The following is a 22,295-nucleotide window of genomic DNA, read 5'->3' as shown; positions in this document are numbered from 1 at the left end:
CTGCGTTGTTTCATATCTTGCAGCAGGTTTGATTCAGTAGTTTGTGGTATTACTTACAGAACACCCACACTTTTATTTTGTTTCTTGAAAGGCATGTGCTAGAGTCTTGCTGCCCTATCTGAGAATGCAGATTCACTAATATATTTTTCCTCTAGTGGTGCACGATGATTTGTTTAGCTAGTCTTGAACAAAATGTCCTATTTTGAGAGTTATGTTTGAAACTCAATGGTAGGTACAGTGTCAGTTTTCCTTGGATTAGTTTTGTTGAAGATGTAAACTTCCTTGCTTGCAGGTTTGATTTTGTGTGCTCCCGGAAATGTAGCCGAAGTAGTAGTTTTGCAGCATCACTTTGAATCTGTGGTCGAGGAAGCCAGGTGTGCCATGGTACATGATGTTAGCCTAATAGACCTTGGAGATTAGAAGGGCAAGGATAGCTTGGAGTTTTTGTTGGTAACCCAGGTAAGGAGAAATGGGCCTCAAGGTTTTCATTGTGTAGCAGGACTTCCGTGTGACTTCATTAATGTGTGGAATCAATGATAGCTTTCAGTCCCTGGTCACTTCATGATTCCTCACTTCCTTTGCTGCTGTTGGCAGGGCTTCACATTCTTTGAGACACATAGTTGTGGGCTGTTGATTGGACCATTGTCCGCAAGTTCTGATTTTAGTTTTTTTTTTAGCACTGATTTTGATGTAGCAAATCATCATTCAAATATCTGTAGCGTGGAGGCAGTCATAAAGTCTTGATGAGTAAAGGTTCTTGAGGTTCTCCATCTTTATAATGATTTGTGTCATCTACATAGTTTTAGCATGTAATATTAAAGCAATTAATTAGGTGAGGACCTGCCAGAGGTGTGGGTGGCAGGTAGAGTTGAAATAGAAGAGGGGGGATGGTAGATCTCTGTAGGACAATGCTGTCTGTTTTGTGAGTGGCTGAGGTCCATAATGGCATGAATCCAGGATTTGTCTATTTTTGAGAAAGGGTCCATTTTAGAGCAGCACCCTGTATAACTAGACTGTCAAGGATAAATAGTCATATTTGTTGGTGACCCTTGCCGAAAGCTGCGGATAAATCCAGAATCAGTTGTGGTGCTGCACAATTTTTGTCTGAGGTGAATTTTCAGTTGCCACCTATACCAGGGCCAATTCGGCAGTTTGAGTGTGACAAAAAGTAGCTTCAGAAATATAGAAGGGAATAGTGGACCTTTTTTAGTTAATACTCCTGTAATTTAGGGAGTGTTGTTTCTAGTTTGATAAGAGTCAACAGGACATCATCTACGAATAACATTAGTTTATGTTCTTCTTTCCCAAAGGCGAGGCCAGTATCTCATTGTTTTCCACAATCTGGGATGCAGAGGGCTTTATAAGGGTGAAAAGTAAAGGGACAGGTGGCACACTTGACATGTGCACCTAACTAATTGTATGGGCTCAGCTAGGGTCCTATTAACTAGGTTGCAAACTTTGGGGTATTGGTAGCCCACCAGGACCAATTTTGGGCTCATACCTAGCCTCCCTAATATCCTTGACTGGAAGGCCCAGTCCACCTGTTCAAAAGCTTTCTCTGCATTGAGGGATAAAGAAATGCGGAAACGCATTATTTTTTGCTTTCTCGACCAGGCAAACCACCCTCCTAATATTGTCATGTGTTTGTCATCCTGCAATAAGGTCCGATTGATCTGGGTGTACAAGAGAGCACATAATTGGTTCCAGGCATGCAGACAAGATTTTCGTATAGATCTTAATGTTGATATTCAGGAGAGGTATGGGCCTATATGAAGCGCATCTCATAGGGTCCTTCCAATGTCTATGTGCAAGTGATATTGTTGCCTCTTTTATGGATGATGTGATTCTTCTGGTTGACATGAAGGAGTAGTAAAGGCGCATCCAAAAGGGTGTCATCTAAGATATGAACTATTTATAGAAGTTGCCTATAAATCCCTTGGGTCATGAAGCTTTGCTTATTTTCACAGATTTGATTGCTAAGCTTATTTCATCTGCTGAAATAGGATCCTCCACTGTTGCATATTACTGGGGAGTGATGCTCTGTAAATGACAAGACACCAGATATGCTTTCTGGAGGGTGTCCTGAGTTCTTTCGGCCACATAAAGGCAGGAGTAAAGAAGTATGAAAAGCTGCCAGTTTGTCATTTTCTCTGTGCACTTAAGAGGATGTCCCCAACAAAGGTCCTTTCACTTTGCTCTGAGGAGGTGAGCTAATGATGGCCCTACCTTGATTTTGATTTTTGAATTTATAAAACGTGCGAATGCCCTAGGGCATCTTGGCGCTAGCAACCTAGTATGTCCAACAGCAACAAAAAACGTATTTGAAATGCAGAGAACAGCCATGTTTTCTACTCCTTACGAAAGCAAACTCATTTTTTGGGGCATTTAAGTGGCAGAGGAAGTCTATTCCAAAGGTGATCGGTAATATAACAAAACTACAACCTCCTAGGGTACCTTTCTTAATCATAGGAACCTGGACTGTTCTTGCTGTGGTAAGTCAGAGTGGTCTTGGTGGCACATACCATGTAATTTTCTTTTTGAGGTAATCAGGACCTTTTCCATAGAGTGCTTTATTTGCCAAACATAGTGCTTTAAACACAGTTCTCTTTGTGACAGGGAGACAGTGAAGAGCCACTAAAGCTTCTCTAGCTGAATGATACTTTGGTAGTTTCTTAAGCAGGCGACAAGCAGAGTTTTGCAGTAATTGATGCTGATTTAATGGTTGCGGATTAATTCCCAAATATATGGCATTACAGTAGTCTAACTCAGATAACAGTAGGGATATGACCACCAATTTTTGCAGCTCTGATGGAATAAAAGGTCAAATGATTCTTAACATTTTAGAACAGTTTGTTTCTCTGATCCATAAAAGATAATTGTGCATCCAAAATAATATCAGAGTTCCTAGCTTTCGGAGCTGGCACAGGGAGACAATCCAGGGACTGAGCCGCCAAGATTGATTTCAGAAAGTGCAATCTTTTCCAAATAAAAGAACTTCTGTTTTTTGTAAATTTAGTTTTAAACAATTACTTTTCATCCAATTTACAATAGCCTGCATACAGTTGTTGAACCAGTCCACCACTTTTTTGGTATTGCCAGAGATCTAAACTACGATCTGAGTATCGTCGGCATATGCTATAGTGGTAAAACCAAACAAATAAATCAGTTGGCTAAAGGACCCACACATAAATAAAAAATGCTGAGGGAAGACCTTTGAGGGACCCCACAAGGCAAAGTAAAGGCTCTAGAATTAAAGTCCCCAAGGGTCACCCTCTGCTCACGATCTTCTTGAAACGAGGAGAGCAGGTCATACCAGAACCGGCGATCCCAATTTTAGCTAGCTGCTCACGTAAGACCACATGACTCGCAGTATCAAAAGCCACAGAGAGGTCTAAAAGGTCCACTGCAGTCTTCCCATCGTTGTCCATAATCAGTTCTTCTACCGCTGCAACTAAAACAGTTTCAGTACTGTTCCTGGATCTGACACCAAATTGTGACTTACTCAGAATTTTATTTTTATCCAGAAAGACTGACAAAGTGTGTTTTTCAATAACCTTAGCAATAACCTTGTTTCCCTGGGTAAAGTGTGCGTGTTTTAGTTTCAAAAGTAAGACCTCAGCTTTGAGTGTCTAGGCTCCTGAGTTATCCCACTGAGATCCTGTATCCCTCCTCTTCTTTTCTCCATGGCCAGTTCTAGCTCTTAGCTATGCACCGGTGTAGTTTTTTTTTAGAAAGACCACCTTCCTGATGCAGACTCTCCATATGACTGGCTTGAAGGCAATCCAGAGAAATCCCTCTTGGGTTCCCTGTAAATCATTTCCTTGAAAGTATTCAGCAATATGGGTCTTTAGTTCATCCAGAAGAACGGTGTCATGGTGCAAAGATGGTTTGAAAGTCCATCTCCTGAAGCCCCTAAAGGCTTCCCCACAATTCAAGACAGTGTGTATTGGGGCATGATCAGAGACCGTAATTACCCCAATATTTGAATAGAAGAGTAGCTGTATGAGAGGGGAGGGAATGGAAAAAATAGTCTATTCTTGAAAATGTTCTGTGAACAGGCGAGAAGAATGTATATTGCTTCTCCTCGTTAGGGAGTTTCCAAATGTCACAGAGGCCCAGTTTTTTTCATTTGTTTTTTAGTCTTAGTGAAGCCCCTTGTGTGTTGGCTCCTTCCCCCTGTTCTGTCCATCAGTGGATTCCACACAACGTTGGAATACCCCAGGAGGATAGTGTCCCCTTTTTAAAACCTGGCAGGTGTCTAGCATTTTGTCAATCTTGTCCGGCATTTTGGGGATAGATGACTGCAAAAGTGAGATGTTTCTCTTTGTAGGGTTCCCTCGGCAAAGAGGTATCTACATTCTTTTTCTTTTTTGATATTCAATTTTATAAATGGTAACTTTGTATGCAACAAGAGTGCCACCCCATTATATTTGGATTCGCTAGATGAATAAATCCCCTGGGAATAGCCTTTGTGTTTAAATTTAGTTTCCTCCATAAGTTTCAAGTGAGTTTCCCTGAAAGTCAGAATGGTGTATTCCAATCAGCCCACAAATAGTCAGATTTTAATTTGCTTGTTGGGGTGTTGGGTCCCGTGACATTCGAAGAAACAATCTTAACTAAATGAATGTTGGTTAAATTATAACAGTCTTCTGGTGCTCTGGAGGCTGGTGTTCAGTCCGCATGGTCTCCCTCCCCTTTGGTAGGGGTTGGGTCATGCACGAGTTCATTTAGGAAGCTAAGTAGTTTGTTATGCTGGAGACCCACACAGGGCCAAACACTGCCACCAAAGCAATCATCTCGGAACATATGGTAAGCCAGACAGCGGAGTGTCTGATCGCAGTGATGGTTGATGTATCGACTCCGCGGAGCCTGTCCGTCCCTCCGTTGCGATCTTGGACGCGAGTCTGTCTCATCTTGTGCCTCTTCTCCTGTGGGATCAAGGAAGCTGCCACAATGAAGTATGCTGCAGGGAGGCTGGGGTGGCTCTTCCCGAAATAGGGCTTGGTGTCCGAGGTCCACCCAGAGCACATGGGCTGCAGGCTCCAGTTCCGAGAAGAGGTGGGAGTGATTCCCATGTTAAAAGGCAGTTCTTAAAGGGAAAAGCCATTGGTAGTGTATTTTATGCTCTCTCAAATGAACCGTTGTTGGGCAAAACTGTTGGTGATGAAGAAATAGTAGCTGGGGAGGTGGCTTGGAAAATTATGCAGTCGCACATATCATACCCTGACTGCTTTTAGGGCTGTTTCTTTGTATTGGTATTTGTGGAACTTAGCTAGTATGTCTCGTGGTCTGCTCTTTTCCTCTGCCACAGGCCTACATAGTGTACTCTGTCCATCTGGATTGTGGAATGTCATCATCAGGAAGGACCAAAATGTGGTAGCAGCCGATATTGAGCGATAAATCAGTGTGAGTTTTGGTTGTGATATGTGTCCCCCAACATCAGGACCCTGGAGTTGAATCTAGTTGCATTAATTAGGGATATTGTCTAGAAGCTGATATTGGACACCATCAAGGGATCGGTTGCGGGCAGCCCATACACATGGAGAGCCATGGCCCAGGTTTCCAGGGACACAATGCTGCCCCATAACATTTTGCGGGTACCTGAGTGATGAGCTGTCCAATCCCCTTTTCAGACCACAGCTCTGCACTGCAGTGCCAATCAGGTCTTGTGTCAGCACTGATTGAGAATATGATAAAGTCTCCAGGTCCGGCAGCCCCAGGGAGACATTACACAGATCCTTGCCAGTTGAGGGGGAGTGGCAAGTACTACAATGCCAGTCCCCCTGCTTGTTTGTCCACGAATTATTCACTCATCTGAAGGGCAGTGGTGTCCTACCCTGATGTCTGCCCTGCTTACAAGCCAGGGTCAGGGGCCCCAGACGCCAGAGTTATGGTGAGGTGCTGCCCATCCTCTTCTCCTCTTCCAGACGGCACCATGTTGGAATACAGGTGGATGCAGCCAAACATATACTTTCTGGGTGCCTCCAGGCCCCCCCATGGGTCCTGACCGGGTGTCGGAGGTCTCAGGACTGCATCTCTGCTTTAAATCTGGCCCACTGACCAGTGCCGGCCCTTGTGTTTAGCTCCCCGCCGGCCCTCTCAGTGGAGCGATTTGACAGCGCGACCATCTTGGTCCTCACTCAGGCTGTTGATCCAGTATTGTTCAAGCATTCTTCTCCATCTCCTCACCCGGATGTCTCATCACTAGACCTTGGCCCTCATCAATATGACTACCAACTGCTCACATTCAGAAATCTGTGCCAACCAAATGCATAGTGTTAGAAATTGGGTTTCTGGTTGGCAGTCAGTTTGCATTCTGTCCAAGCAGGCACCCTCACTCTAGTCAGGGCAAGGGAGATACTTACTTAAGATATCGCCTGCTCACCCACTTGGTAGCTTGGCACAAGCAGTCAGGCTTATCTCAAAAGCAATGTGTAAAGTTTTTGTACCAACACACACAGTAACACAGTAAAAACACTACAAAATGGACATCACACCAGTATAGAAAAGTAGCTAATATTTATCTAAATCAAACAAGACCAGAACAACCAAAATCCAGCATACACAAGTCATGATATGAATTTTCAAAATAATAGAATCTTACTCCATAGAAAACAATGGAAACGTTGTTGTTACACAAAGTTCTGGGGAAGGTATATTGATGACATTATCCTGATTTGGAATGGATCTATTGAACAACTTACTCTTTATCACACATTTCTCAACGACAATCCTTACAATGTGAAACTCAGTCTGCACTATAGTCGAGACAGTATCGACTTTTTGGATATAAGATTTTTTATTCATAACAACTTTATACAGAGTGTTCTCTATAGGAAATCTACGTCTTGTAATAGCCTCCTGCATGCAACAAGCGCACATCCGCCCTCTACCATTAATAACATCCCTTTTGGTGAAATGGTACTTGTGCGAAGAAACTGTAGTACGGATGACCAATTTTTGTGAACAAATTAGACTTGTTAAACAAAGATTTAGTAATAGAGGCTATAACCACCAGATGCTTCAAACTGCAGAACAACGCATTATGCGCACATCCAGACAAGATATGTTGCTTTTAAAAACTAAAAATAAAAAGAACTTACACAATGCACGCTTGTCTTTTGTAACTAGATATACGGCCCACAGTCAGGGCATTTACAAAATCCTCAAACGTCATTGGCATCTACTTACTGATCTACAGGGACTTAAAGGGTCTCTTTCTGAAACACCTCGAATTAATTATCGAAGAGGCAAAACATTGAGAAATTTTCTATGTCCGAGTTATGTATCTGTACCTAATGTATCCACTTGGCTTCCAGCCAAGCCTTTGGGCTTCTATACATGCCATGAATGTAATGTCTGTGCTTTTGGTTTGGATAAAATTAGTACCTTCTGTTATAACAATACAGGGGTTTTCACCATCAAAAGTTTCATCAACTGTAACACTAAATTTGTGATTTATATTCTTAAATGTACATGTAACAAAATTTATGTGGGTAGCACTATTAGATTGCTTAAACACCGAATACAGGAGCACATACGTGCTATTAAGAACAATGACAACCGATATCCGCTTTCATTGCATATGACATTGATGCATAAACCTGATGATGTAATATCATTTCATGGGATTGACCATATTCCACCCAACCCCAGGGGGGGCAATAGAGAACTGCAATTACGCCAAAGAGAAGCAGCCTGGATCTGTCGCTTACGTTCGGTCGAGTTGGGACATAATACTGATCACGAGTTTCACTATTTCTTGTAATGGGTTTGTTACATATTAATACTTCGCAATATATATTTATTTTCTCTCGATTATCTTATTGTAAAATGTTATAACCTTGTATATAATGATTGAGACTGATCCACATATTATAACAAATGATTTATCAACTATAGACAATAATTTGTTTATAGTTACTTGTTCACCAGTTTGCTTGCTGTCATGATATTTTCGCTGAAACAAATGTTTGTCTTACACTAACGAAGTGTTTGTTTTTTACATCTAAGACTGTACAATATAGGGACCATTGGCCTGACCACTACTATAACTATGATCATAATATCATTTTTGAGTATATATACTCTGTTCTTTGTTAATGGAGCGATGTTACTGTTCACTTACTTTTGGGCTTTTGTCTATGGCCGGCTTGCTCTTTTTCTTTTCTTTTCTACTTTTCTTTTGCTTCTCTTTGTATACATCTTTTTCCCACATGTATCTTATTTAAAATAATGTCTATAAACATATATACACATGGATCCCAGCTTTTTCTGTTTGATTATTTTTGTTAAGTATTCTCTATTTCCTTCTTTCCTATGTTTCCATATATCCGATTGCCGTCCTCGTTTGCACTTTTCAATATGGCCGCTATTTACTCTGTTTGGGTAATGAGGCCCGTTAGGCATAGTCCGTCGACTATGTTCATACCACTTTTTCACGTATGGCTGTTGTTTATAAATCTTCGGCACTGCGGGCAGCGTTTTCGGCTACTGTGACACGCTCTATTCATTTCTCTCTACGCGACGGGTGGCAATACGGCCGGGCCCGTCTCTCTGCTCTTTCGGTGTGCTGCTGACCGGCCAGTTATACTTCAACTACCCATAAACTAATATATTCACTTTTTCAGGTAAGGCTGTAAACGGCCTCATATTTTATAACTCGGATTTGGTTCTATGCGTTTTTGGATGTACATACATTATCTAATTAAATGTATTTTGATATGGCTTCATGCCACTTTGAGGTTATATAATGCCTCTTAGTCCGTCTCTCTTTTTTCCTAATTTTGGTGACATCCTTTTGAATTATGTATCCTTCTTTTCTCTGTTTTCTTGTATTTATTTCTAGTATTCTGAGAACTGGTTTGCGTCTATACATATCTTGTGAACAACTTTTCAGGTCGGTTGTTTTTGTTGATATTAATTAACCTTTTCACGTTTACATTTCACTTTTGTCTCACTTTGGTCACACTACGAATAATTTCACTTTTCAGCTCCCATCAAGGGCTTCTTATTATTGCTTGCTAAGGATACTTTCTATATACACTGGTATGGTAATGCTGATGCTATTTTATTTAGTGTTCACCAAATCACTGGTGGCGTTCTGATATTGTGTCAATATTCCTTCTTCCTCTTTTATTCTATTTCATTTTTAGTTAAATCTTTGTTACCCATCACTTATTGTTACCTATTATTTTCCTTTCCTTCCCTCGTCCTCCTGTTCCTTTTTTTTCCTTACTTTTTTCCTTGTCGGTTCTACTCTATATTTACAACCTGAGGTTGACTCATGCATAGAATTATGGTGAATACATTTCACACTTGTATATAGATATTGTTGTATACTTTGCACTATGTATTTTGTGTAAAATCTCTTGTCTGGTCTTACACATTGTATGACATTAGGAACATCACTGTCATTTCAATTCTTTTATGGTTATATGTTACTCTTGCAGCCCTGAAGAAGCCCAATTGTATAGGGCGAAACGCGTTGGCTGCTTGTTCTCATCAAAGCATTTTTGATCAAATAAAAAGAACTTTTGGAAGAAAAAAGAACAGAAACCGTGTATTATCACCTGTCTAATTATTTGGGATTTCTCTATACAAATAATATGTCTACAACCTAAGTGGTGCACCACCCATTTTTTTTCTTCTTTAACAATTGGGGTGTGTTTTGCACCCCTGTGGTTCCTTGGTGCAGCAGGAACTTTGGTGGAGGTGCACACTATATTCTCTCTTTCAACACTGTTGGCGTTCAGTGTGATTACTTGGAAACTATTAGGGATTGATGCGTCTCCCTATGAGCTTGCTGCACTCTGTTTAATTTACACAAAGTACCTGGTTTGCATAAAAAATACAGCCACACGGGTGAGCGTGCAATTCTCCAGCCATGATGTAGATGATGCGTCAATTTCCCATCCGCCATGCAAGTGGTGCGTTGATTTCTCAGCCGTGATGCAGGTGGTGCTTCGTTTTTACAGCCGCGTTGCAGGTGGTGCATCGAAATTTTTCCTGCACGGCTCCTGTGCATGGATTTCCATCTTGGTTCTACCAGCTTCACCTTTCATGGGCCAAGAGACTGGATAGGGCACCACTTGCCAGGGCAGGAGTCTCGGCAGAGAGTCCAGGTGCTGGTGAGGAGATGGAGAAGAGAGGAAGACTTTGATTGCACTGAGACTTAAAAACAGGAGTTAATCTCAGTCCAAGCCCTTGGAGACACTTCAGAAGCAGGTACATACCACAAAGTCCAATCTTTGTCCTCTTTTAGGCAGAAGCAGCAACTACGTGCCAACCCAGCAAAGCACAGAGACAGGCAAAGGGGCAGTACTCGTCCAGCTGTTCAGCTCTTCTCCTTGGCAGAGGTTCCTCTTGGTTCCAGAAAAAATCTGAAATTCTGGGGTTTTGGGTCCACTCCTTATACCCCTTTCTGCCTTTGAAGTAGGCAAATGTCAAAGGAAAGTCTCTGTTGTTCATCAGATCATGCCTTGCCCAGGTCTGGCCCCAGACACACACTGGAGGGGGGGGTGGAGACTGCATTGTGTGAGGGCAGGCCCTGCCCATTCAGTTGTGTCAGCTCCTCCCTTCACTCTAGCCCAGATAACCCATCAGGATATGCAGGCTACACCCTTTGCCCCTTTGTGTCACTGTCTAGGGGAGATTCAAAAACAGCCCAACTGTCGTTCTGACCCAGACAGGGAATACACAAGCAGGCAGAGTCACAGAATGGTTTAAGAAAGAAAATGCCCATTTGCTAAAAGTGGCATTTTCAAACTGGCAATTTAAAAACCAACTTTACTAAAAGATGTATTTTTAAATTGTGAGTTCAGAGACCCCAAACTCCATATCTCTATCTGCACTTAAAAGATATTTAAAGACAACACCCATGTTAACCTATGAGAGGGATAGGCGTTTGCTACAGTGAAAACCAAATTTGGCAGTATTTCACTGTTAGGACATGTAAAACACATCAGTGCATGTCCCACCTTTAACATACACTGCACCATGCCCATGGGGCTACCTAGGGCCTACCTTAGGGGTGTCTTACATGTATAAAAAGGGAAGGTTTGGGCTTGGCAAGTGGATACACTTGCCAGGTCGAATTGGCAGTTTAAAACTGCACACACAGACACTGCAGTAGCAGGTCTGATCAATGTTTACAGGGCTACTCATGTGGGTGGCACAATCAGTGCTGTGAGCCCACTAGTAGCAATTGATTTACAGACCCTGGGCACCTCTAGTGCACTTCACTATGGACTTACTAGTAAATCGAATACGCCAATCATGGAAAAGCCAATTACACATGCAATTTACACAGGGAGAACATGCAGTTTAGCACTGGTCAGCAGTGGTAAAGTGCCCAGAGTACCAAAACCAGCAAAAACAGAGTTCAGCAAACAGACAAAACATGGGAAGCAAAGGCAAAAAGATAGGGGAGACTACACCAAGGATTCCAGGTCTAACACAAAGGGTTTAGGAAGTTATTAAAGCTGTTCTTTGCTCATCTCTTTGATACTTCTTCTGGGCGCATTCAAGATTTTCCGCACATTATATTTAAATAGTTCTGTTTTATTCCCCCAAAGAAAGTAGTTATTCTGAAGTCAATTCTTGAAGGACGAAACAACCATTGGGAACCTCACCAGCTATTTTATCTAAAAAATGATGAGAATATTTTTCCGAAAATATTACAGTAATATATATATTTTTGGCAGGAAAAAGGTAATATTTGATTCCATCTTAGTAGCGGGGTTCACTTGAGACATACTCAATTTAGATGGACCTTGTTGGCTAGGGTAAAGAGTGATGCATCTGGTTCATAGTGGTCCACATTTGGGATGTTGCTTGATTGAAGGGCACTTATTTGATAATGGCTTACAACAGAGGGTTCTTCAATAGTAGCCCATTCGCGTACTCTGATTTGATAATGCAGACACAGTGAATGGTGTCTGATAGTGTACACACTGTGGTAGGGGTTGTTTATTGATAGTATTACAATATTGGGTTGGTTTGGTGATGGTGCATACCCTGAAGTAGTCTTTGACAGTGACATACAAAAACCATTTTGTCTTATACTAGGACGTACACTTGCTGGTTCAATTGCTAATGAAATATTCTGGTGACGTCTGACATGGATAGTGACTACATGGTTAAACGATAGTGGCAAATACTCCAGGCTTTGTCTGACACTGGTTCACTCCCCGGGGCCGTGTATGACAGGGGCTTTGAATAATACAGGTACACACATTGTGGGTCTTGTTTGATAGTGGCACACAAATCTGATCTAATTTCATAGTGTGACATTACGGCCTTTCTGACAGTGCCACACACCATGTGAGGCCTGCTTACCTGGGTTGTTCTCAGAGGGTTTGCCTGACACTGGTACATATCCTAGTAGTCCTGTGTGATGGTGTTACTTGTCATGTGTTAAGCCCAGCAGTGGCACACATCTTGCCTGGCACTGGTACACATCTTTGCGGTCTTGTTTAATAGTTATATAAACAGTAGACCTCCTCTGCTGGCTCCAACATTTAGGAATGCTGGGTGGTTAGTTCTTTGCGGGATTTCTTTTGTGGTATAAATGTACTCTATCTTGTTACGGCCATGGAGAAATCCTTGCCATGCTGATTGCCACAAATCATGACTTCTGTGTGCACTATCCTTTTCAGAGTGACTAGCGCAGAGTACCAGGGTGCTATCCAGCAGATATTATCCATAGTCCAACAGCATCAGAAAAGGATGGTGCCAGGAGAACCCCAGCTCAACGTCTGCGATCGCGCAGTCATGGTAAGGATCTGGAAACACATCATTTGTTTTAGCACAACTTCATTTGATGCAACATAATAATTAAAGTACTATGGTTATTGCGTCTTTCTCCTCAATTGCTTTCAAACTAGGAGATTCTTTGTTGAACAGCCTACATTTTCAAAATCAAGACTTAATGACAATATGCATAAATGTACAAGGAGTGCAGAATTATTAGGCAAATTAGTATTTTGACCACATCATCCTCTTTATGCATGTTGTCTTACTCCAAGCTGTATAGGCTCGAAAGCCTACCACCAATTAAGCATATTAGGTGATGTGCATCTCTGTAATGAGAAGGGGTGTGGTCTAATGACATCAACACCCTATATCAGGTGTGCATAATTATTAGGCAACTTCCTTTCCTTTGGCAAAATGGGTCAAAAGAAGGACTTGACAGGCTCAGAAAAGTCAAAAATAGTGAGATATCTTGCAGAGGGATGCAGCACTCTTAAAATTGCAAAGCTTCTGAAGCGTGATCATCGAACAATCAAGCGTTGCATTCAAAATAGTCAACAGGGTCGCAAGAAGCGTGTGGAAAAACCAAGGCGCAAAATAACTGCCCATGAACTGAGAAAAGTCAAGCGTGCAGCTGCCACGATGCCACTTTCCACCAGTTTGGCCATATTTCAGAGCTGCAACATCACTGGAGTGCCCAAAAGCACAAGGTGTGCAATACTCAGAGACATGGCCAAGGTAAGAAAGGCTGAAAGACGACCACCACTGAACAAGACACACAAGCTGAAACGTCAAGACTGGGCCAAGAAATATCTCAAGACTGATTTTTCTAAGGTTTTATGGACTGATGAAATGAGAGTGAGTCTTGATGGGCCAGATGGATGGGCCCGTGGCTGGATTGGTAAAGGGCAGAGAGCTCCAGTCCGACTCAGACGCCAGCAAGGTGGAGGTGGAGTACTGGTTTGGGCTGGTATCATCAAAGATGAGCTTGTGGGGCCTTTTCGGGTTGAGGATGGAGTCAAGCTCAACTCCCAGTCCTACTGCCAGTTCCTGGAAGACACCTTCTTCAAGCAGTGGTACAGGAAGAAGTCTGCATCCTTCAAGAAAAACATGATTTTCATGCAGAACAATGCTCCATCACACGCGTCCAAGTACTCCACAGCGTGGCTGGCAAGAAAGGGTATAAAAGAAGGAAATCTAATGACATGGCCTCCTTGTTCACCTGATCTGAACCCCATTGAGAACCTGTGGTCCATCATCAAATGTGAGATTTACAAGGAGGGAAAACAGTACACCTCTCTGAACAGTGTCTGGGAGGCTGTGGTTGCTGCTGCACGCAATGTTGATGGTGAACAGATCAAAACACTGACAGAATCCATGGATGGCAGGCTTTTGAGTGTCCTTGCAAAGAAAGGTGGCTATATTGGTCACTGATTTGTTTTTGTTTTGTTTTTGAATGTCAGAAATGTATATTTGTGAATGTTGAGATGTTATATTGGTTTCACTGGTAATAATAAATAATTGAAATGGGTATATATTTGTTTTTTGTTAAGTTGCCTAATAATTATGCACAGTAATAGTCACCTGCACACACAGATATCCCCCTAACATAGCTAAAACTAAAAACAAACTAAAAACTACTTCCAAAAATATTCAGCTTTGATATTAATGAGTTTTTTGGGTTCATTGAGAACATGGTTGTTGTTCAATAATAAAATGAATCCTCAAAAATACAACTTGCCTAATAATTCTGCACTCCCTGTATGCGTGGGAAAGGTTTTTCTCTGTGATGCTAATGTGAAGGCTAGCGAAGTTTGTCACAGTCTCATTAATAACTCCATCCTTAAGAGATCTCATCATAATTGTGGTGATAGGTGGAGTCGTCCTTATCTTTTTTGTAGACAGCAGCCTGGGACATGAAAGTATGCGCAACAGAGGGTAGGGAGTGTGAGCTCTGTGGTGACGTGGAAAAGGAGAGGAAGGGTGATAGAGGAGCAGGTTCACAGATCTGGATCAGCCAGATACCAATGTGCACTCTAATGTCCATGAGGGAAGCAGCATTGAGGGACATATTCCTTATGGTAGGTCATTGATGCCACAATTACTCCCATGCTCACATTGCCTCTACAGTGATAGAGGACTACGCACTCGGCCAATCATGCTGTGAGCATTGGAAGAAAGTTTGATAGGTGAGGAGACTACCATCAATAGATGACGTAAGGACTTGTCCTTTCTTTGCAAATATAAGGTTTCTGTCAACGGGGGGACAGTCTGGGAAACTCTTGAAAAGCCACTATGTCTGCATCACATCCAACAAAGTTGACTTTAGAATGTGTGTGTGTGTCAGTGCTTAATTTGTGCTTGTTATTTTTGGTACGGAGCACCAGCACTTATTTTTGAGGGTCGGCGCTTATTTTCCTGCCTCAAGCATTGACTGCGAGCAAAAGACACATATGGGAAAGATGGAGGAAGAGAAAAATGAAAAGGCGTCAGAAAGGGGGAAAGCAGGAAGTTGCAGGAGTGAGCTGAAGGGGCAGGGACTGGCTGTAAATGGATTGAAGAGGCCCGAGATGGCTTCAGGATTACGCTGCCTCAGTATTCCGTGCTCGCACATTTAATTGCAGCATCCTTGTGTTTGAGAGGAGGGCTTTGGGCACCGGCACATTTTTATTTACAAATTAAGCACTGGTGTGTGTGTTTGTTTCTGTTCAGATTTCCTGAAAAACCTCAGTTGAAGATTCCTTATGATTACAGTCCAAAACTTAAAAATGAATGAAATTCACCCTCTATGTTGCCTAGGCAGCCACAACCCTCAAAATGCGTTGCTTATGTTTTCACAAACATAACATCACAAAAACACACAACAAATGGCAACAACAGTGCTACAAACTGGGAATGGGGGCTTCTGTGTAGGGAAAGAGCCCTTGCTCTGTGTCCACTACATATAAGGTGATATGGTACATGCGGAAAAGCTGCAGTCTTTGTTATGCACATTATAAACAACATACAGAGGTAGTGGGACATGGTACATCTAAATGTAGCACACACCCAGCATGCCTTCAGCCATGCACTCTTCACAATACATGCATATGCTGCATTGTCAGTACTCACTCTATTTCTTTGAAATTCTTCAACTCCTCCCATGAACCAGTTGGATTTTATCTATGAAGTAGAGCATTTTACACCATTCCAAGGTGTAACCTGGTCTGCTTGTGAGTCGCTGAGCTCACCTTTCCCTCACAAGGTTGTAGGCTTATTCATTTTCAAAATGGCTGCCTAAGCAAATTCGAGTTACTCCTGCTTGGCAATCAAATGGCCAAGTCTGATTCAAATTCCAGTCTTTAACCCGACTGCCATTCTGTACATACATTTCATGCCCTTTTGTTCTTTCAACCACTGGAAGGATTGTCACAAAATCAAAAAAGGACAATCTCTCTCTCTCTCTCTCTCTCTCTGTATAAACTCTGTCTGCCTGTCAAGTTTGGTGTTGAGCCATCCAGATGTATCCACACTGGTGATATGTCCCCATTGAGATTTTGATTGAGAAAGTGGCTTTTGACCCCAACCCCATCCATCTCACATCAAACATAGTTAGGCAGGTGTAGGATTGCAAAGTTGGCGGTAGCAGTTCTATAGCTGTGCTGGAGTTGGTTTGTCCATGTATGGTCTTTCTTTGGTTCAGGTGGCAGTGAATTCTGAGTAGTGTTCTGTGCGGTTCTATTGTTTTGGGCTAGTGTTGCCGGGATCCGGGAGTCTGTGTAGAGCCAGGATACAGGTCGGTTGAGACAAACTGAGAATTCAGTTGTTCTCACAGTTTTTGATTAGGGGCAGATGTAATGATACTTCTTAATCCCCTTTAACACTGATTATCTGTCTTTCACATCCGTCCTTCCAGGCCGGCTGCTCCACATGGATCTTGTCTCTCCTTAGATGCCTCAGTTCATTGAGGCGTCATCCACAAACATCTGTTAGTCTGCTGTGCCTTGAAAAGGTACCAGGTTGTAAGTGATTCACTCATCTCGAAGAGCAAGAACACTCCTCTCCAAAAGAACTGATCAGAGCTACGCATTGATTCTATAATTTAGCTCATCCCAGGCCTGAAGGAGGGCAATAATCATCAAACGTCTGCTGGTGTGCAGAGTCTCCCTGAAGTTTAGATGAAGTACAACATACTAACTTGTGAGGCCAGGAAATATCCAACTGTGCAGGCCCCAGGCTGGAAGCTATCACAGACCAAACTGCTGCCTGATGAAACTGATAAGGGTCCAAACCTGAAAGTGCAGGCAGAGCATTATGTGTGTCCTGTTAAGGCTAGCAGCACAGGGGAAGGAAAAAGCACAGAACTGAAGGAAAGCCACGAACTCCTCCACTCAAAAGCCAACTCCATGACTATGAATCTGCAGACTGTCATGCCCACCAAAGACAAAACACTTCTGAAAAGGATGACCACCATCTTATGCTACCATGTACACCTGTCCCTTTGCACAGCCACCGTGAATTAGATACAATGAAGCAATCACAAATAACATCTGCTGCCCACCCAAGTGCCACCAACAAGGAGGCTAAAGAGACTGGAGTCTTTATGAGGCTTATACTGCGGAGAGTCAGTAGGCAGTGTTCCCCACATGAGTATACATAAAAAGGTCTATATCTCTGGACTATAATCCCACCTCCTACAGCTCCTTCCACCTCAAAACCAGGTGCCTAGTTGGGGAAATCTTTGGGTGTTACTCCTTTCAACAGAATAAATCTCGTTTGAAGAACAACATGACTGAAATGTGGAGCAACTCTAGCGGGCTTGCACATTTTTGAGTCTGAGGAAATCAGATGGTAGAGCAGAAGAAACAAACCGGCTAAGACATCACAGCTTTTTTAGGCCACACAAAGGACTTTTGTTCCAACTGCACCTCCCTCCCTAATGAGACTGCCCCAGTAGACTGTGATATGATTGGCTACAGATTTTAGAAGGGTCATCTGCATTCTGATGAGATGGCCTGTCTAGTGCTACATAGTGAAGTCTAACAAATGGTGGGAAATGTATTACCCCAGAATCTTAGGATTGTCATAATTCATAGGTATTAGCCACTTTTAGGTTTTTTAATCCTTCTGGTCCATAAGCGTTATCCAGACAAACAAGACATAGAGAGGCTAAAGGCACAGGTGTGGCTCAGCTCTTCTTGCAGCTACAGCCCAGTCTTGCTCTTGTGCTTTCGCCCATTACTGATAAAGGTGTCACATTGATACCTATTCTTCACCTTGGTTGAGTGAGAATTCCCTTGTCACAAGTATCCACCTGCACTGCTGAAGGGCTGACTGTAGTTGAAGACTTTCTGTGAAGATGTTTGTTTCAGTGCGTTTGTCGGGTCTTCAAATGCCATCTACGTTCCAGATAACTTTCTTTTGCTGTTTATTGGGTGTCAGCACCAATAAAGGATGCATCTATGGTTGTATAGCTGGGAATTAATTTATAAAAGTACCCTCAGATGTGTCTGGGTTTTGAGTACCTCCCAGTCCAGTGAAGCTTGAAATTGTCTTCCAAAGATCTGGCCACAAGTTGCTTGGTAGCCAAGTTACACCACTGAAGACGGCCAAGTCTGCACCTAGTCTGATACTTTCTGTCCTTTATGGTCAGTCTACCCTTCTGCAGCAGAGCCAATCCCTTCCTTACAGTTATCACTGAAGATTGTGCTACACAGAAAGCCTCCACTCCAGCTAGCATATCGTTCACCAGTCTCTGGAATGTGTCACAGGTATTTCACAACCCACAAGGGCATAAGAACTAACCATTGAACACCCCGATGTGGCAGTGGACATCACACACAGAAAAATATTGTCTTCTCCTTTGCTTCATAGGCTAGTGCAGTTTACCAGGAGCCAGAAGGTACATTACTGCACTCGCCTTATACACAAGCTAATTATGTTGTGGAATCAGTAGGACATCAGTCTTGCTAACTGTATTGTCACCCTAAAAGCCGATGCAGAAGTGTAGGACCCTTGCTTGGTGTTGCTATCACCAGTGGACTGGTGCTTGTACTATACAAACTATCAAAAACTCCTATGCCCATAATCTCGACCATCTCTGCCTTAAAACATTCCTGTACCTTATATGACATCCTGTTGTAGCTGAGAGAAATTATTTTCTTAAACACAACGTAAGGATTCAGGAGTACTTCAAGGACAGCATGGCTACAGGGTCAGGACTTCCTCACCTTCCTGGCAACCACTAATGGCTGTTTTCTGGTTAGGCACGAGAAGGCTACAGAGAGAGGGAAACTGATGGGGTGGTTTTAGAGTGGTCCAAAGCAACGTAACTCTACTTCTTTCCAAAAGGACTGAACCCTACTTCTTTCGAGGGCACTCCCAGTTGACAGAGGGGTCATGACAAGAGGTTGTTCCCTTCCACTACAAGGCTGTTACAAAGCATCCATTAAACAGTTCCTGGTTTTGTTATACATTTCCACCAGTGCATTGGTCTACGGATGATAGTAAGTGGTAATTCACACAGCACATCCTACATTGCCTTCATGTATGTGGACCTAAAGTTGCGTTGTCAGTCATAAACCAGTCCTGGGAATTCCGACACAAGGAAAAGATCCTAGTGAGGGTGCTGATCACTTCAGTAGCAGTAGTTCTCCTCAAAGACACAACCTCAGCAGCTCTTGTGGCATGAGTTCGAGTAAATAGGTATTTGCTGAACGTGAGGAGGCCAGTGGTGTCATTTGCACAAGCAAAAATGCCCTCTAGCCATCCATAGTTCTACAAGGAAAGTTCTTCTCATTCCTCCCAACTTCCCACTCAGATGGCCAGTTGGACATGTTTGGCAGAACAGGGTGGGATGAGTAAAACAGGGAATGCAATTGTTTACTTGTTTTCCTGACCCTGTGTTGTCCATGTATATAGCAGACCAACTGCACCTGTAGCTCCTGCACAACTAGGGATCACCTAGGGCCAGATGTAGCAAAGGTTTTTACCCATTCTGTGTCTATGGGAAAAAGTGTTCGTACATATGGCCCCTAGTCTCTTGTTAGACACAGAACTAGGATCTTTGATCTCACTGTGAAGCACCCCATCTTCCTACCCCACCTTGAAGCACCCAGCGTCTTCACCTCTACCCCATCCCCAGCCATCTTGCTTTTTGAGGTGACTCCTCTTAAGGAGTCACCCAACCCTAACTGCACCAGGCTACTCTACAGCATGCAGTCCATGTTGAGGTAATCTCTGATATTCACTCCTTCACATGGTAGGCTGCTTTTCTAACCCCCCTCCCCCAAAAATCCACAGGTGGGGCTATTGGTGGGTGTTGGAAGGTATCTTGGAAAGCACTCCAGTGTCTGTCTCCCATAATGTGACAACACGGTAGCCAGCAGCACTGTTAAACTGGCGCGTTACGGTTCTACGTGGAAGATGAGGTTACCTCTTTAGGAAATTGAAATTGATCACTGCACCTTTCCAGGTCAGGTCCCCCTGGTGCGGCCCAGCATGCTACATCTAAACCAAGGGGTAAGCTTACTGGTACTCTCTTTAGGGCCATGATGGAAAGACGCCTGACCCCTGGAATTCCTTACAGGCTTCTGGCTATGCAGCTGTAGATCCCTGTACCTTACAACTTACAGAGAATCTGCACGCCTAGGGTTGAGAATGAAAGGAATTTAAACTATATTGATTCTCAGTGAGGAGGTGATGTGATGCTCCTGACAACTGTGGAGGAGGCAGGGGCCCAGACACGACCAGTTCTCAGCTACATGTTTAACTGTTCTAATCTCAGGGCAAGGATCTTTCAACAGGGGAACAGAGGTGTAGATGTAGGAGTTTAGGTGTAATGTAGAGGTTTTACCAAATGTGAGGTAATTTGGAATATGCTTTTGTAGCAAATGAAGGGGTTTGGAATCAGCTTGTGGTTGTGATAAAACATTCTATCTTATGTTTATTTAGGCCAAACGATATTTTGAGCTGTCCATGATTTCCCCATTTCCGAGAGGCTGTCTCAGTTCGTTCCCTCGTTCTGTATGTTTATGTAATCAAAATCTGACACTTATAAAGTGTATTTCTTATGAGTATAATGACATCTAAACTGGCAGCAGGAAGTAAAGTCGATCATCATATTATAAATAGCCACTAGAGGGCAACATAACACCACGAATTGAACTCCTAAAACTGTAAAAATAATTTTCGCCCTCAGATGTTCAAAACCAAAGACGGTATTGTAGATTTGAGCAATGCTCTAAGCCAGTGGTTCCCAACCTGTGGTCCGGGGACCCCTGGGGGTCCGCGAACCCCTGGGGGTCCGCGAAGCCTTCTCAAGGGGTCCGTGAGAGCCTAGAAAATTAAAAAATATTAACAAATATTGACAAATTAGGTCCCCAGCTTCCACTAATGACTCAGACGGGGGTCCCCGGATTCCCATGATGATTCCGTGGGGGTCCCTGGGTTCCATTAATGTTAAAGTGGGGGTCAACAGAAACCAAAAGGTTGGGAACCACTGCTCTAGGCTGAAAGTAGGGATGTGATGTGCATGGATGAATGGGTGAGGTTTTTGTTGAGTGGGTGTTGGGGTCATAGGAGTTTTTTTTTAATTAAATTTGGAAGTAACTGTAAAGTTATATTGTGCAAACTGAATGTATATTTCTAGTATGAGCAAAACATCAAACGCAAAGCTAGTTGGAGCTGTGGTTAGTGGTTTTTTTCGTGCACAGTGCAGAAGTTCCACAAATTAGACAAGTTCTTGTAATCTAACGCGTAGTGATAGCAGGGAACACAATGTGCGGTGCATCAGTTGTATTCTAATGTAAGGTCTGACATAGATACTTTGTGTAGTAGGATACAGGGGAATGCGCTTAGCAGCACCTTAAGATCTGAACCCAACCACCGTCGGTTCAGGAAACGCCTGAAGACGGAACGCTTCTTCCCACTTGCTTTCTAATCGTCTCCCCCTGGTTCGGGATTGCTGTCGCAGAACATGGGGTAATGCCTCCACCTTTCCGAGGGTACTCTAACTTCCATTGTCACTGTAATCTTGTCCACTGCTCTCCCCTGGCACTCTGAAGTAACCAAAAGGTAGCAAGCCTGTCATAAAACCCATCAATAAATAGCCAAATATGTCGAGAGAGAAGCCTAGGGAAGGAAGTGGCAAACCACACATACATCCTGCAGAAGAGGTTCCGCTGCTTTGCCCTGTGCCACCCTGCACATCGCGGCGGCCTGGCCCTGTCATGCCCATTCATGCTTAACAAAACATGAAGATTCTTGTAACAAAATCTTTCATGGAAAGGACCGAGTGCCTAGGCTGATGGTTTTTCCCAGTCATGCAGACGCGCACAGGCTCACTGCATTTTGAACCTGAAATGCTTACATTTACTCAGCCACTGCATCCAGGTGACAGAAGCATCTGAATCATGGAGGAGGCAGGATGTGTTTCTACCGGTGTTAGAAGCCCAAGGACCGAAGTCACGACACTAACTTCAAGTTCCACCTGAAATGATTCCGAAGACTAATTCTGTGTTTATTTATTCTGCGTTTATATTTTGAAGATGAATGCTGTGGCA

At 43.0% G+C, this 22,295-nt stretch overlaps 1 protein-coding gene across 1 annotated transcript in view; it reads left to right on the top strand.

Moving 5' to 3' along the window:
• The window catches only part of GALNS (galactosamine (N-acetyl)-6-sulfatase), a 205,772-nt gene that overhangs the window by 167,999 nt on the left and 15,478 nt on the right, over window positions 1-22,295 (top strand). Inside the window, exon 13 of the mRNA XM_069216492.1 lies at window positions 12,660-12,777. Within this exon, the coding sequence (XP_069072593.1) occupies window positions 12,660-12,777 (118 nt within the window). The remainder of the gene's footprint in view (window positions 1-12,659; window positions 12,778-22,295) is intronic.

Source organism: Pleurodeles waltl, chromosome 12 (assembly GCF_031143425.1).
Source record: "Pleurodeles waltl isolate 20211129_DDA chromosome 12, aPleWal1.hap1.20221129, whole genome shotgun sequence".
Lineage (NCBI taxonomy): Eukaryota > Metazoa > Chordata > Amphibia > Caudata > Salamandridae > Pleurodeles > Pleurodeles waltl.
This window is presented reverse-complemented; position numbering and strand designations above follow the sequence as displayed.